Source organism: Arachis hypogaea, chromosome 11 (assembly GCF_003086295.3).
Source record: "Arachis hypogaea cultivar Tifrunner chromosome 11, arahy.Tifrunner.gnm2.J5K5, whole genome shotgun sequence".
Lineage (NCBI taxonomy): Eukaryota > Viridiplantae > Streptophyta > Magnoliopsida > Fabales > Fabaceae > Arachis > Arachis hypogaea.
In genome coordinates, this window is record NC_092046.1 from 5,123,532 (window position 1) to 5,141,570 (window position 18,039).

The 18,039-nt window shown below is 30.0% G+C and overlaps 1 protein-coding gene across 1 annotated transcript; it reads right to left on the reverse strand.

The window, feature by feature from the left end:
- Positions 1–553: 553 nt before the first annotated feature.
- LOC112720005 (protein SMAX1-LIKE 7) lies at positions 554–8,230 on the reverse strand. The gene is made up of 4 exons (XM_025770786.3): positions 7,361–8,230; positions 6,426–7,189; positions 2,954–3,254; positions 554–2,453 (listed from the first exon to the last, which is right to left on the reverse strand). The coding sequence occupies exons 1-4, from the start codon at positions 7,820–7,822 to the stop codon at positions 678–680; spliced, it is 3,303 nt and encodes a 1,100-aa protein (XP_025626571.1). The 5' UTR covers positions 7,823–8,230; the 3' UTR covers positions 554–677.
- Positions 8,231–18,039: the final 9,809 nt, after the last annotated feature.

Consider the following 18,039-nt stretch of genomic DNA (forward strand, 5'->3'; position numbering starts at 1 on the left):
TTTGTTTTGCAAATGGAAAATTAATAAGATGAAAAAGAAGAGATTCTATTTTACTAAACCAACGATTAACATGCATGCATCTTTTGCGTATTTTATTATATTTTATTGTTGTAAAAAATCAGAAAACCATAGATTAATGTTAAGTATATTTTTTATCATGTTTTAAATATATTTTTATTATACTCTTGCAAATTAACACCGTTAACCAAGAAGGCTAATGTGACGACAATTATATATTTTTTATGTTCAAAAATTTATATTTAGTATTAATTTTATTTTTAATATTCGATTTTAATTTGATCTTACTATTTTAAAAGTGTAGTTTTAATTTTTCTCTTAATGTTCCAATGTTTTGAAAGTTTATATTTAGTTTCAATTAAGCTAACCTGAACTATGGCGGCGGTGGAGCGACAACGGCTGAAATGACGAGCAAAGTGAGTAGTACAGGGCCGTTAACACGTCCTTCTTTGCTCGTAAGCCGCCGTATTCTAGGAGGCCGCCCACAATATCATTAGAATTTGATGATAGAAAATGAAAAAAAAGGGGTGGGATATTGCAGGGAGTAATTAGCCGAAGAATGTTACTGACTAGCAAATGCTATATATCCTAGGGGAAAAAGCTACATTTTACAATTAATTACAAACAAAATACATATAAGGGACAAAAAATTTTCTGTTTTAACTTAATAATATTCTAGCGGGAAGAAACAATCCAAGATCTTGTTCTTCAACAAAATTGCTTTCACACTTAACCAATTTGATCACAAGCTTATCTTCAATTTGGTACTTCTTTTTTGCTTCAACAAATCCTCTTCCAAGAACACGCTCAATCCAATTTTCCATTGCATTTTTCTTTTCTGATAACCAAGTAGCTGCAAGAATCTGTGACATGGCATCATAATCAATTTCAAGAACAAGCTCACATCCAAATACCCTTTGGAAATTCATGTCAATGATTTTGATTACTTGCTCCACAAGCGACTCAAAATCAAAGGGCTTAAAGACCACTTTTACATCGATCTGATCACAGAATTCATGTAACCATGATTCATGGTTTTCAACTTCAGATTCGCCTTCACAGTCATTGGAACTGGTGCATTCTTCAGATTCCTCTAAAGGCATATTCAGATCAAAACAAGACCATGATGCTTCCTTGAATAATTTCTGTGACTTGGATGTTACTTTGCTTTGAACTAATTTTCTTTTATTCAGAAATGTTGAAGGTTTTGATGTCTCTTTTTTTCTCAGTTCAACCTTGACACTTTTCGTGCCGATTTTTTCGACATTCTCGAAAGCATTTCCAACTAACAATTTCATTTGACATCTTTCGGCCTGGAGAATTCTTTCCTCTGGAAACATTTTTGCCCCTTCCTCGTACGCGACAGAGCCGTGGTTATAGACGGCGGAGGATACAATAAACACTGAATTGTTGATGCTTATTTCCCTTCCAAGTGAGTATGGAAACCTACCTGTTCTCATTGCTTTGAGCAAACTACTCTGCACCAGCAAATCTGCTTTGTCTACATTCTCAAGAAAGATAACCAAATTCGGCTTTTTACCCAACTCCCCAGCAATGTAATCCACAACTGTCTTCCTCTTAAGCGAATCATGGCAATAAGGACTCTGGAATTCGAAAACTGAGTTGGACGGATACAAGCCTTCCAACGAGCTCAAATCCACAGAGATTAGGCTGTCTCTGTTACCAAACAAGCACTCTGCAATTGCCAAAGCAATTTTCCTTTTTCCAACTCGATCTGGCCCGAAAAACGCAAGCCATGTATCTGCTCTAATATATGAGCTGTGACGCTTACCGGGGCTACAAAGCGAAATAGCTCGATTGATAGCATATATGGCCTCTTCTTGCCATCCAACCTTTTCAATGAGAACCTTGTGGAGTGACTTGAAATCGATCGAATTGAATTTCCCTTCGAAAGTTGGAGCAGAGCAGCGTTTAGATATAGCAATTTGATGTGTACTACCCTCATTCATGGCTTCAAGATCGGCTGAAACAGAATCTGACAAGTGCCGAAGATTCCCCTTATGATCATGTACCTTTGGAGTATTTGGTTCTTGAGCATTTGATGTATTATACATAGTTCCTAACCCCAAATCTGTGGTAACATTATTCACTGTAGCCTTGGTAGAAGGTGAAAGCCAAGAAACCTGAGGAACTTGTTCAATTATTTCATTGTTGACACCAACAGAACCAATCGGGGATGATGAAGAAAATGGTAACTTCTGTTTATTTAAAATTTGTGGAATTTGATTGGAATATTGGATCTCATTGAGGGATAATGGAACTTTTATAGTACTTTGGTTAAAACCTGATGAACCAAATGGGAACCTTTTTGTTGGAGAGGTTTCATGTTTGTGATGAACATGTTGACAAATTTCATTCCATTTCCTTTGCAATCCAAAGATCTTGCCATTCAAGTTTGTGTTGTCTTCATTGATCTGCACTTAAATTATGGAGTTCAATCTCATATATAAGTGCAGACACAAATTTGAATCTATATATGTAAAACTTATCTTTCAGGACTGAAAGTCTAAAAGAGTTTTACACAGACAATCAATCATGTAGTATTTACATTAGCGAAAATAACTATTTTTTAAATCCACTACTTAAAAAATTATCTAAACATATTTGATGACTGTCTTTACACTGTCAATGCACTAATTAAAACTCTATAAAGTATATGGCGTGTGATTACCATATATATATATATATAATTAATGTTAAGTTTGTAATAAAGTTCTGAGAATTATTTTTATTTTATTTAAGTGTAGGCATCAGCATACCTCATGATAAATTATGTTAGTGGGTGAGTACAAGTATTGTCCCCACCATGTTGCATGCAAGTGTGTGAGCATGTGATGAATGTCTCTCTGCATGCATTTGGACACAATCTAGGGGAATGCATTATAACATTAGATTATATCAATAATAAACCCACCTTTGCCAAATCCATTGCTTCTTTATTTTGATCCCTTTGTAACCAGGGCAAGCTTGTTGGGTAACCACCACTATCACCATGACCTACCTTGTTGAGTAACTCAACCATTTCTTGTTCATACTTTTCATTGCATGTGTCACAACGGCTTAGTAATAAAGATGACGATGGTGATGATGATGACGATGATGAAGATGAAGATGGGGAATTATTGTTGTTACGGTTTATTAGGGTGCTACTACTGCTTCTGAATTCGGAAGGTGTTGAGAAGAAACCACCAAGTGGAACAAAGGACCCCATGAAGCTGCACACATTAAAGGTGATCATTATTAACATCAATTCTATTTTCAGAATTCAATAGGTACAACTGAAAATCTCCAACATAAAAATAAAATTAATAAAAATAATTTGAAGAGGGACAAAATTATTATCTTTGTCTCCTTGTAGTGTCTATTTTGTGCTTCATCTTTGGGACCAAATGCTATCCATATGGTTATGTTTGAAATTTTTTTTAGTTAGTACATGGTATTCTCTGACTCGAGAGGTTAAAGATTTAATCCGTCGCGAGTTTGAACTCTATTTAAGAGTCTACCGCTGATCAATTGGCTTATTGCATACACAAAATAGAATTTGAATTCCCAACACTTGTTTAAGTGGACGAGTGAGTTGACCATTAGACTAAGCCAAGTTAATTGATTATGTTTGAATTATTTCTTTGATACAAAGAAAGATGCAGATAATTAGAAACAGATATTTTTTATTACTAAGAGATAATTTATTTATTTATTTATTTGTTTATTTTTTTTTTATCTCTACTATACTAAAAGAAATTGTGTCAACCACAAATCTCATTAGTTTTTTTATGCATTTGTAGGACGTTTTAGATAATTATTTAATTAGTATATGGTATAGTGATAGTAAATATAGGCAAGTGTCATGTTAACTATTTAAAGAGTTAGTGTAAATAGAAGGATATTAATCAGCAGTGACTAGTTGGTTTCAATATATATATATATATATATATATATATATATATATATAGGCTAAAAAACTTGGATATAGAAGTAGGATGAGTGTTATGTCTTAACGTGGTAATTTTTTATATTTTTTGTGTTTAAAAAATTTTAAAAATTTGAGTGCACAAATCGAATCCACCGATTTGCGTTTAAAAAATTAAAAGAATTTGGAGTACACAAATTGGACGGTCCGATTTGTGTACTCCAAATTTTTTTTTATTTTTTAAACACAAATTAAACGGTCCGATTTTTTTTACCTAAAAATTGAACGGTCCGATTTCTGTGCCTCTTAAAAATCGTACGGTCCGATTTTGTATTTCGTAAATTAAATCATCCCACGTTTTAAAAAAATACCACAGTAGATCACAGTTTAAAAAATCACCATTGTTAATCCAATATTAAAAATAAAAATGTGTATATATGTACAGTAGATAATTAAGTTTACTAACATTAAACCAAGAATATAAAATCATTATATAAAATAAGTCACATACAGTTTAATAATTCAGCTAAGGCTGCAACCAAATAAACAAATACAGTTTAGTAGGACCTAGCTATGATATTACAAGTTTTGGACTATGTGATTATCTCATTTGAGGAGACAAATAATAATCTGAATTTTTAAAAGAAGAAATATTATATGTATTATTTTTTTATATATTTTTTAAAATATTAAAATGACTCACAAAAATAAAAAAATAAAATATAATAAATCGCAGTACAAATATTATTACTCTTAATGGTCCCCATCTTATGTTGAAAGCTTAGAAAAAGTACCTAACGTATTATATATAGCCAGTGAAGCACCTTTGTATTGGAGTCTCAATTATAGGCACTACATGCATAACAACTACACAAAAGACTACTATTTGAATCTGATGGAGATATAATTATGGCCAATTTTATAGAATTTATTATTTAATGTCTAATTTTTATTTAGTTTATTTTTTATAATAAATTTTAAATATTTAAAATTTATTAAGTTTTATATTTTTAAATTAAATATTAATATTTAAATTTTTTTTAAACAACTAAAACTAAATTTTTAGACAGTATAATAAATACCTACAATTATTAAGAGTCCGAAAAAAGGCACTCTTTTAGGTATCTTATACGGATTGAAAATTACTAAATTTATATCCTAAAATGGAAAAAAGAGGGCCCTGTAGACTGTGGTCCAGGATTGCAAAAAAATGAACCACCATTTCATTTATCACAGCATTTCCCAGAGAAGACTGCAGGTAGAACTAATATTTATATGGTTCATATCATATGAGGTGCACAAGCAATTTATATCTATAATATTAATTTTATAACATTCTTATTGATTTAAAAAAAATATATGGATGTAAATGCTAACTGATTGAAGCCCAAAGTGAGAGAATGAAAATGCAAGAAAGTTATAGGTATCCTTTTCAGAACTAAAAATCGCTGTCCCACACCTAAGTAACATAAGTTACAATTTAATTATATAATATATTTTTTATAAATGCAACTTTTACTTCAAATTTAAAAATACTATATATTCTATTTATGGAGATAAAGTAGTAAGTTTTAAATGAGTATAAAAGAAAGCAAATTATATAAATATTTCTCATTTTCTCAACAACAAATCTATATTAACGTTGACTTATGAAAATTTAAAATGAACAAACCTCAGCTTTTACACTTAGAATTAAAACAAAAAACCAAAACAAACAGATTTTATACGGTGCTTATTAAAAACTTAAAATTAAGCAGGTGCAAACGGAATGAAACAACCTTAAAATTTCCTCATTCAAAAAGGTTTCTAAAAGGTCTTAACAAAAATCTAACTCAATTTAGACATCGTTATTTATTACTATTAATTAACAACTTTCTTCTATTTAATTTTTATTCGAGTGATACTATTAATTCTTGCCAATACTCTGTTGTTGGGGCTAAAATTTAATTTTAAAATATAAAAGGATTAAAATACAAATTTTAAAGAAGGCTAAAATAAAATTTACATCGAGAGACTCCATTCTTAAATGTCAACAGTGGTTTTTTTTTTTTAAAAAAAATAAAGTTACAAACCGAAAACGTACATTCTCACAAATATTATTATCATAATATTAATAACAATCTTCTTATATATTTCTCTCTTAAAAGAGAATATTATTGATTCAAAGACAAAAAATTTAGTATATTAATAAAAAGTTTAATTTTGATGCTTATAAAATCATACAATTATATTCGTTTTTTGATAATAATTTACACAATTAATATAAAAGATAGTTATTTTTATTAATATGACATTACTTAATTAAAAATAATATTACATTAAAATTAAATTTATTAATAAATTTTATATTTATTATGCTTAAATATTATATATACTTAAAAAAAATAAGTATTTTTCAATGAAGACAAAGTAGCTAGCATGAACCAATATCAAGTAAATAAATTAAAAAGAGAAAAAAGTGACAGAAAAAACACACCTGGAAGAAGAGGTGGCAGAAGAAGAAGAGGAAGAAGTAAGTGTGAGTACATGAAGATCCCAATCCCTATCAACATTTGGGAACAAACCCAGAAACTTGGAATACGCTTCACAATTTCCCGCCACACCAACCAACCAAACCTTCCCTCCATGATTCCCCAACAAACTGCTCAACTGTTCCACAACAAACCCAACGGAATTTACCACTTCGTCCTTCACAAGAACCTCAACTTCTCCAAAGCTAACAACCACACCAGCACCTAAACACCTGGCCACCATACTCCCCACTTCCTTCAACCTAAACAACATCGTTTCCTCACTCTTATTCCCCATGACGTACTCACATATCTCTTTATCAACACACACCGCACTCAACCCACTAAGCTCGTTAGGCAAAATCCCCATTTTACCCTTCTCAACAAAATCCATGAACCCCTTTAGAGCACCCTTTGCGTTCCCACCCATCAAAAGCGGGTTCCTTCTCTCCTTCTTCACAAGAACATCCAAGATCCTCCTGCAGTTCTGGTCTGAGCCCATCAAGGGAAGGCCCAACCCCGGCCCAATAGGTCTACCGGGATCGATGTTGTACAGAAAAACCGGTCGGTTCAACCGGGAGTACAAGAAACTGTTGCTGTTTGGCTGTTGGACGATTGGAGGCTGCAATAACGCGAGCTTGATATCGTAGCTTGAAAAACCAGCTTCACCAAAGACTCTGCTAACGATTGGGTCGTCCAGGATCGAAAGCATGAATTGTTTCATTTCCACCTGTATTGCACAAATACTAATGTAAATATTTGCAGATATCAAATCAATAATTTAACTGACTAAATTATCGTCTATTCATTCATTCTTTATTATTGCACAAAGATAACAGCACGTGAGTTGCCACGTATTTAAGAAGGTAGTAGTAAAATGAAGTAAAAAAATGAAAGGAACCTTCAAAGTGGACGTGGTTTGAGGAATGATTTGGTTGTTGTTTTGGTTTTGTTGTTGTTGGAGGATCATGAAGTGGAAGTTTTCGGGGTTTCGGCGCTGGTTCGCCTGAGACCTTTTGATGGCGGCCATGAGGGAGTTCGATACCGGAGGTCCGTCACCGGCGGAGGAGGAGGAGGAGGTGGAGGACTTCGAGCTGCTGGTGGTGGGGAGGCGGTCGAGGGAGATGCCGACGGAGAGCTCCAGGGTGCGGAACTGAAGGGCGGGGTCGCAGGCGATGGTACGGCGGGCGCGGCCACAGGCATCCCGGAGGGTGGCGGAGGGGTGGGTAAGAAGGGCAGAGATGGCGTGGAGGGAGGTAGTCTGGGCGTGGTTTCGGCGACGCGCCACCGTCACCGCGGCGTCAAGCGCACGCGCCGCCTCTTCAGTTAGGCATTGCCTTGCTGCGCTTACCGGCGTCGGCATCCCCGGCTAGCTAATGCATAAACAAAAAATAAAGATATTAGTGGTATGAGTGTAGTGTGAGGGGTGTGTGTTAATGGGTTTTGTTGGTGAAGAGGTTGAAGAATGGAGGGAGGAATGGGAGAGAGAGAAGTGAGATAGCGAGGTTTGTTTGTGTTGAGTTTGGGCGATGATGTTTTTGATATTGTTGTGCTTTTTGGTGTGGTGGAGGTGGGACCCATGTCATTTAGGCATGGATGAAATCATGAAAATATAAAAACATGGTGGGTATAGATTCTCTCCTCTTCCTCATCACTACGAGGGAAAGGGAATTGAACAAGCAGAAGAAAAGAAAAAAAAAAAGAAAAACAATAGTAACTGAGGAGGGTATCTTTTTTTGAACAACTTTGTGAGTGCTTGTCTTTCAGGATTGGGTGAGACAGATGCCGTGCCCACTCAACCAAATGGGGTTAATCGAGGGTCAATGTCAACCTTTTTAGTGTAATAGGGACCTTTTGTTCTTCTTCCTTTACTTTTTTCCCTTATTCTTTTTTTTTTTTTTTTTACCTCTTGTGCAAATCCATAATTATACAAATTTTGAAGTTTATAAGTTAAGTAGAGACTAGAGATTTTGATAACTTTATTTATATGTGTTAATGCGGATTTTTCCCAAATGTAGAATTGAAAACTGAAGCCGACAGAAGTTAGGTTATATTTTGATTAATTAATTGGCTGGAGAATGATTCTTGTTTTTTTTAAATATTGGCGAATGATTTATATACATAGGAATCAGTTGAGTAATTTAACATTATTATTGGATTAAAAATTGAATCAGCATAATTATACTTGTCATTGTATTATTTTATTTTAAAAATTTAAATTAATAAAAAATATAAATAATTATATTTTTAACGTACTCTTTTAAATAATACTTTTTTATTTATTTAATTTTTATATATATATATATATATATATTTTTTTTTTGTCTTATGTTATTTTTTTATCTTTTAAAATTTACTAAAAATTAAATTTTAGACCTTTCAAAGTTCAAACATAGACCTTTGATATTATATCATACAAAAGAAAAATAGCATAAAATAAATAAAATGATAAAAGAAGACTTATAAAAAAAATTAAACAAATTCAAAAGAAATTATTATTTGAGAGTACGTATTAAAAATATCACTATTTATATTATTTTTTTATCAATTTAAATTAAAAAAAATAACTTCATAATAATACTAACAAGTTGAATTTAATTTATCTTTTTATTCTTATAAATTATTTATCTTCTTTCATGTTTTTGGTTGTATATTAATCTCCACCATTAACTATACGAAATATATTAATTTATTTATTATTTTTTAAAACAAATTAAATTAATAGTAGATTTTGAAACATGACAACAATAAATGAAAAAATTATGAGATGGTCCAAATCCGGTTGCAAATGTTGACTTGATTGAGCTAAGGCTTCATGAGATTTTATTTTGGACATAATTATTTCATTACATTAATATATCAATGAACTTTTCAAATTAAATGAGTAATGAAGTATTAGTGCGTTACTAATTTTCCTTCACAAATTCTTATCGTGCTATGCTCCTTGGTCACATCAGTGATTCATTATTTTCTCTTGAGTAAACTATATGAGGAAATGTGAAAGAAAGTGAAACTATCGTTTTCCAATCGATATTATTTAATCTAATTTAATGTTATACGAGAATATAATCCAATATAATGAACATGCACTTATGAGCATTAAAAAGGGTTAAAAGATTTTGATAAGGCATAGAAGGACTACTTGCTAGTTGATAGAAAACAAAGAAAAAAGTAGGATAAGTTATGTTGACTTTTTGCAAGGTTTGTTTTGGTGATTTTATTGATGCAATATCTTACCAGAAAGAGTATGAAAGGAATGTTTGTAATAAAAAGAAAAAAGTCTAAAAATTATCTTAACATTGAAATATAATTATAATATTTAAAATACACCATTGACATAATATAATTTAGTTGGGCAAAAAAACAATTCAAAAATGAATATTTATTACTTCTCATTATATATTATTCAAAAATATATAAAAAATTACAGTTTCAAAATAATGTAATGACTGTTACTTTGTGGTTTTTTATTTTTAATATGGAGGAGAGGTTGGTGTCTTGCAGTTTTATGGAGAGTACAGAAGCTTTACCTGCATGTGGTGTTAGGGGAGTACAACTCGGACCGAGGGAGTTGAGTACAGGAACACGGAGGGTCCGTTTTCTTTTATACCAACTCATGTGTTCGAAAAAATATTTTATATACCAATTCGGAGGGTCCGTTTTCTTTGTATTGAAAAACAAAAAACACTAATCGGACAGTCCGATTTGTTAATGATAAATTTTAAATTTTTTCTCTCTCACAACTCGGACCATCCGATTTGGTAATTCAATTTTTTTTAAACAGAATTCGGATAGTCCGATTTCTTCTATCCCACATTCATGTATAGCACCCCATCCTCCGTAGCAATGCATAACACACACAGGCATGGCATATCTAAATTTTTTAGCCTTACTTTGTATGTGAACTGAATAAAAATATTTTTTATTGATTTCAATTTTTAATATTGATTAAAAATATTTTTAATTGATTTAATTTCTCATATTAATTTATTATTGTTTGCTTTAGTAGTAATCAACAGTTTCTAATTACATTAATCGTATCTATATGAAATTATAAATACTAGTGACAAGATCTTTCAAAAAAGTAATGATTACTTCCGGAGAATAATACTTTGTATTAACTTATAGCAGTAACTTAAACTGCTATAATATAAGCATTAATTAACATTGGATTAATTAAGTAAATTATTATATTTTCCATCATGGTTTTCATGAGTGCGCCCTGGGAGCAATAGAAACCACAATTAAGAAGTGGAAGGAAAAAGAACAAAAGAAGATAGATATACATATAATAAAGATAAGTCCTACAAGATCTTCTTTGATGCTTTCAACGATCCATAAAGATATGCATCGATTGTTGATTGACATTTATTTTGTGGCTGATATTATTTTCGTTAATTTTTTGCCTGTGTTCGTTATTTTTTTTATTACTCGTTGTTTAGTTTTTATTTATTTATTACTACCATGAATTTTTCTAAATATTATAACTTTTTTTTGTCTTGACAAATAAATTTTTTAACCATTTCAAAACATTTTTTTTATTATAATTTTTTAAATATTTAAATTGGATAAAATACGCCGATATTTTTTAAAAGGGAGTTATTCTGATAAAGACGTTTAAAATGTCTTTTTTAAAAAATATTTTTAAGTAATTAAAATTTAATACATATAATTGATTGAACCATATTATTTTTATCAAAATTAGATCAGACAAATTGATTTGGCTGAAAAATCAATAAATTATATTTTAAGAATCCTAAATTTTAACCTTTTTTTTTTCTTCGTTATAGAGTTAGGATTGAAGATTTTTAAAATCAAAACATATATATATAAGAAATATTTTAGTTATTTTCTATAATAGAGTTATTGTAGTTATTTTCTACAAAAAATTATTAATTTAGATTAATTTAAAGTTTAATTTTTTGATTTTTTGACCAAGTTAATTTGTATGATCTAATTTTGACAAAAATAACATAATTTAATCAATTATATGTATTAAATTTTAATTACTAAAAAAAATATATTTTAAGTATCTTTATCTAAATAACTCCCTTTCTAAAAAAAAAAAAAAAAAAAAGTAGCATTGCATGTTTTCATTTCTAATAATAAGGTGCCATCTATGGTGCCACAAATTATAATGGCTATGCTGGCTATAGATAAACAAATCATCATATGTTGGCACGTGGAGGAAAAGACTATTGTTTGACTTACTTATTACTTTTAAAGTAGTTTATTTGTTAACGTAATTTTGTTGGTTTTAACAACATTAATTTTTTTTATTTGTTAGAATCTATTTTCTTTTTAATTTTCAACAAATGGTATTTCACATGTAGAAAGAAAAAAAAAAAAAAGAATATTTTAATAGAGCAAACAAAAGAAGTCACTTTTTAATTTAAGTGTGGAAGGAGAAATGGTGTAGTACATAATTATGGAGTGTATAGGTGCTTTACGCGACTGTGGTGTTAGGAATAAAAATCGGACCGTCCGATTTTTGAGTACACAAATCGGAGGGTCCGATTTCTAATTAAAAAATTTAAAAATTTTGGAGTATACAAATCGGATCCGATTTGTGTACTCCAATTTTTTTTTTTATTTTTTAAATACAAGTCGGAGGGTCCGATTACCTTCACCAAAGATTAAATTTTCTTTTCCACACTAATCGGGAGTCCGATTAGTAAACTTAAAAATTTTTTACAAAAAAATCGGATGGTCCGATTTCTTCATTCCTTGTTTTAGAAAAAATTATCCCACATCCATATCTAACACTCACAGTTTCCACAAGGATGCACAACACACATATATTTTTCATATCCAAAAAAATTAACCAAAAGAAGTTACATAAAAAAAATTAACAAATAAGCCAACAACTCAGAGAGATAATAGTTCAATTTCAACTTCTCCATGGTGGTGGGATAGTTAGAGATACCGATCAGAAATTGTGGTTTAAAGGCTTGAGAATAGATATGCGACGCTTAGGTTGTTGAAGCCATCGTTTTTGCGTGTTCAGAAGATGCTACAGAGAAGAACAGGACAACGTTGCTGTTTTAGAGGGTACGACGACATTAAAGAATAAATCTTGTAACCCGAGACAGTGGCGGCGTTGTCAAGTCAAATGGCCACAGGCTGCACCAGCGGCGAACAGCAGAATCTCAAGCTCGATAAGATCCATTAGCCACCATCCATGGAGCAGCGCATAACATCCTCTAAAGAAGATAGTGGATCGGGCCACGGGGCTTGGTGTTTCGGATCAGGTCTGTTTGTTGGCATTTCACCCTTTCTTCATCACTAAGGTCTAGAGTTCAAATTCTAAATGATGCATTTGAGGAAAAAATTTGATAAATATGTAAAGAGTGTGTGGGTATGTTGTGTACTTAGGATTAAGGATTGTCTAATTCATTAGGATACCTAGAATTAGAGGTTGTCCAATTCACTGACCAAAAAAAAAAACTCATACCTCATGCTTTTTCTAAAGCTGAAGCCTAACTTAACTGGTTAAATCATATGCCTCTTAATATGTTGTACTCAGATTGTCCAATTCACTTGATAAAAAAAAACAAAAATCTCGTGCTTTTTCTCCATTTTTGTTGTCTGTTTTTATTAAAGCTAAAAAAATATAATATTCACAAATGTTAGTTCAAAAATCAGCACATATGTATAACTTCATACTAGTAAAATTCCAACCCTACAAAATGTGAAATTGATCAATCGATGACATGTTTTAGTTACAGGTCTATTAATAAATAATGACATGCTTATTGTCTTGTAAATAAAAGAAAAAAAAATTAGACTATCCATTATATTATTCTTTGATAATAAAAAATGGTCTATCATTGGATGATGTAGTCAAATGATGTAGCCATCTCCACACTATTACCGGAAAATCGTTTCCTCTCTTGCCGGAAATGGAGTCGCCACCAACATCCAAAATTGAAGAAATAGCAACTTCTTAAAATATTTACACTATATTAATTTTTTTCTCATATTAGTAAATAATTATTTATGATTTTTATTTTTTAATTAAAATGATCATTTTATCTTGCAGTAAAAAATTTAAAATCTGAAATTATTGTCATTAATTAAGCTTTAATAGTGCTAATTACAAAAAATATCATACCATGTGTCACTGTTAGATTGGTAAGTTAAAATCAAAATATAAAGGATGGTCAATGATGGATATGATGATTGATGAGGAACATTATTGTGACAACTTTTTGCCCAGAGGATATGTTACAGGTGGAATTATCAATTATGGGTGTGCACAAGATTTTTGTGGGGTGATTTTTTTTTTCCCCTTGGCTATACGATCCTAGCTAGATTTTAGCATGTGTGTTGTTTTCTGGCTTGGTTTAGAACATGTCTGCAAGGACATACATATAACTACATCTCGATAACGTTATATCATCAAATTATTTTAATAATTAAATTCGATTAAGTTGTCTTATAATTTATTGACATAATAAAAATTAACTGAAAAAAAAAAGAGTAGACAAAAGAACTTAATTAATATTGGTTAAAAAAATAATTTATTAATTCAATACTTTTCTATAAAAAACAAAAGTTTACTTTGCATTCATGTTATACTTAATATTTCTGAATTTTATACAAAAAATAAATAATTTTTATATTTTTCTATGAATTTTTATTTAAATAAAAATCATTAGTTTCTTGTTTATTAAAATAAAGATAATTATATTTTTTATGTATTATATTATTTTCTAATTTACAGGCAATCTAGTTTTACAGATTGTAGAATTGGGAAATAAAGCAATTTCGTATGCATCGTTGTTGCTTATAGACACATTCTACCATAATTTTATATTTACTAACAGTGAAATTGCAAACGAATATGTGATAAATTTCATATTCATGCGAAATAATTAAGATTGTTATTATATATATATATATATATATATATATATATATATATATATATATATATATATATATATATATATATATATATATATATATATATAATCGAGCCAGCTCACGAGCTAATGAGCTGAGCTTATCCAAGTTCAAGCTCGGCTCATTTAATTTATGAGCTCAATTTTAGACTCAAGCTTGGCTCACCAGCTCACGAGCTTAGCTTATCGAGCTGTTAACGAGTCGAGTTCGAGCTGGTTCATGAGTTGGCTTGACTCACTTCCAGCCCTATTCGCATGCAATAATAGTGAATGCAAATTTGAGGTTGATTCATGACTTAATTGATGCTATGAGTAATATAATTTCATTGACAATGCATGCGAAATTACTTTCTTCCTTAACCTCTCAATCTAACTTTGAAAAATTAAGAAATAATATACAGAAATATAATTTTTTCTTATTTTTGACTAAATAAAAAATAATAATTTTTATTTAAATTGAAAACCATTTATCTATATAGATAACTTACTAACAAGAAGAGGTGAAAAATTAATAAATATTGATCGTATAATATGAATAAAAAAATCAATGCAATTTAATTTATTCTTAAAATTTAGAAATCATCTCTAGACATACTCATTTTTCTACAGGAATAATATAATTATTATGTGTAACTGTTCTAGATAAGAGGTGTACGAGCTATGAGCCAAACCTTTCAAAACTATACAGAACTAAATGTGACACATCATATTAACCATTTTAAACTTATTGGTTGTGGTCATCATAATTTATTTTGAAGTAAATGATATTATATTAAGGTTCTTAAATAATAAAGACCAAAAAATTATTAAATGTGACATCTCTTAGCTTAGGGTTTATAAAATCCTTAATAATTTTTTATTAAAATAATGATATGGTCACTCTTAATTTTTATAACATATTTTGTACATAATTTTTAATATTGCATATTTGTATAAATTTATAAAAAAAATGACATTATTAAAATAAAAATTATATAATACCTATTTTTCATAATGTGTGTGTAACTGTGTATACCCTAATTGGCTATAAATGCTTTTTCATGACCAGTTCACTTATTAATTATGATTCGTTATAGGGTATAATAGCCTTTTCGAACACAAAATATAGCCTTTGTTGTTCTCTATTATTAAAGGTGAAGTTCTCTTTTTCCTCCTCTTCGTATCATTTCATGTCATATTGAGGCTAATTTTTTTTTTATACGGGTGATTTTATCGTGAAATATAAATATTTGATTATTTTGATGTTTTATATTATTATGGTAATAATTGATATATTTTTTAATTATAAAAAGATAAAATATTATTGATGTCTTGTAAAAATCTACATCAGCATATAACATATAATTTAGATCATTTTTAAAAAATTTATTCTTAAAATTTTAATATTAGAAAATACAGATATTATATATTTTTTATGTAGTTTTCGTATTTATCAAATAAGTTATCTTTAAATTATCTATATTCTTTTATTAATCTTAGAAAAAAAAAAGATGACGAAAGGGGCTTAAGAAGTTGCCAAAAGCTTAAAGTTGAAATTAACCTAGCTAGCTATTTTTTTTAATATATATATATATATATATATATAAAGAGTAATGCTAAGGGATCAGTAACTTTTGTGATTGGTAGTCATCAAATAGTCATCAATGATAATTTAGTGGTGTAAGATTGGTGTAAGATTTTATCTAATGACTCACATTTCTCTACTGGTTACATACTGGTCAAAATTCAATAAAATTGCTGCCTCTATAGTTTTTCTTATAAAAATGAAAAGATTTAAAGTCCAAGGTATTTGACTATTTTTCTTCACTACTTTTGACCACATTATTGAAGCGTTCGAATATGAAAAGCTTTGTAGGGGAAAGAATGTTTAGAGGTTGGAAAGGCGATTATTAATGGTGGTGGTGGGTCATGAAGGTGCCCAACCTTATACATACCTTACTTTTTGTGGCTGATGTGTCTTGACAACAGAAATTGCAAGAGAAAGGTTCACTACTCATGCCTAAGGGGCAGCCTATTGCCATGGCCAAAACAGATAAACACTGCATTTTTTTAACCTAGATTATTTCCACTACGTGTTTTCCATATACAGGCAAAAATTGGATTCTAACTATAGGTAGAGAAAACCAATTTGATTAGTTGGAGTTATCAGTTCACTCGTTCATTTAAATATATAAGTGTTTTATGTTTGAATTTTATTTTGTATATACAATTTTTTATGACAAACAGATAACTTTTAAATAGGACATTGATTCATAAATTGACCTGTCAAATTGATAATACAATAAAAAATGAAAAAAAAAAAGATAGAAAACAGATATATATATATATATATATATATATTTGTTTTTATAAATGAAATAAAAAATACTTTATTATGGGTATATACTTTTTTTATCTTTTATATTATTAAAAAATAAAAATAATAAAATTAAAATAGAACATCAAGATATAAAATATTTAGGAGACTTTTTTTTTTCCGACAATCTACAATAGTCCAACAAGGATTTTTGGAATATATAGAATTAAACTAATATTTATTAGGATTATTTAGCTTAATTATATATTTATTTATATTATGATACCATAGTTAATGGTAAGATGTTACGTTTTTATTATTTCAATTCATTTTTTATCTATATGTACCATCTACATAATATCATATTTTACACAAAAATACAAAAAAATTTTTTCAGTCTTTTTCTTTGAGTTCTAACATGATATTAGAGCCTGGTTATTAGAGACTAAGACCATTTTCAGTAGGGAACTCATCCCAATTTCTATTTGTGGCTTACTTGTCATAAAAAGTAATTCTACATCAGTTTTTGCGTCATAAACAGTAAATAGGAACTCTAAGCATCTCTCTTCTCCATTAGGAGGAACTAACTTTAGTCCCTGTTGTGATCCCACTTAATTAATTAATTAAAATACTTAAAATTAATGTAATTAATTTTTTTCAATAATATAATTTAAATTTATAAATTTAAAAATAATTCACTATTAAAAGATATTAATATTAAATAAATTCATATATAACAATAATACATAATATATGGTTAATTCAGAATAAGTTGAATTGGGATAAGAATATCAATTGGCTTTGGCTTTGGAAGGCGCGGGTCCCTGAAAAGTTGAGACTCCTAGTGTGGCTTTGCCTTCATGATGCTGTACCAACTCAATATCTGCGTTTTCGGCGACATCTCTCCTCCTCATCCTTATGTACACGTTGCAATCAACTTCCGGAGACAATTCTTCATTGTTTTCGGGATTGTGAAGTGGTGCGATCAGTTTGGGTTTCTCTAGGTTTTTCTGATGTGTGTTTCTTTGGCTCTCACGAGGTGCATGATTGGTTCAAGCATGGCCTCCTCAATGAAGGTTGTTCCAAATTTGCAGCTATAATATGGTCAATTTGACAAGACAGAAATATGGATAATTTTCAGGGAATTTTTGGATCTGCTGGGTCAATTGCATACAAGGCTCGCAGGTGCATGGTGAATTTTGAATATACAACTCAGAATCGAGTGTGTTGCATCCAGGGATTAAAATCTCTGTCTTGGTCTCCACTAGAACCTGGTGCTTGGAAGTTAAATTGTGATGGGAGTGTGAACTTGGGAGATGATTGTGCTGGTTTTGGGTGGGTAATTCGCGATAGCTCCAGCCAATGGGTAATGCCGTA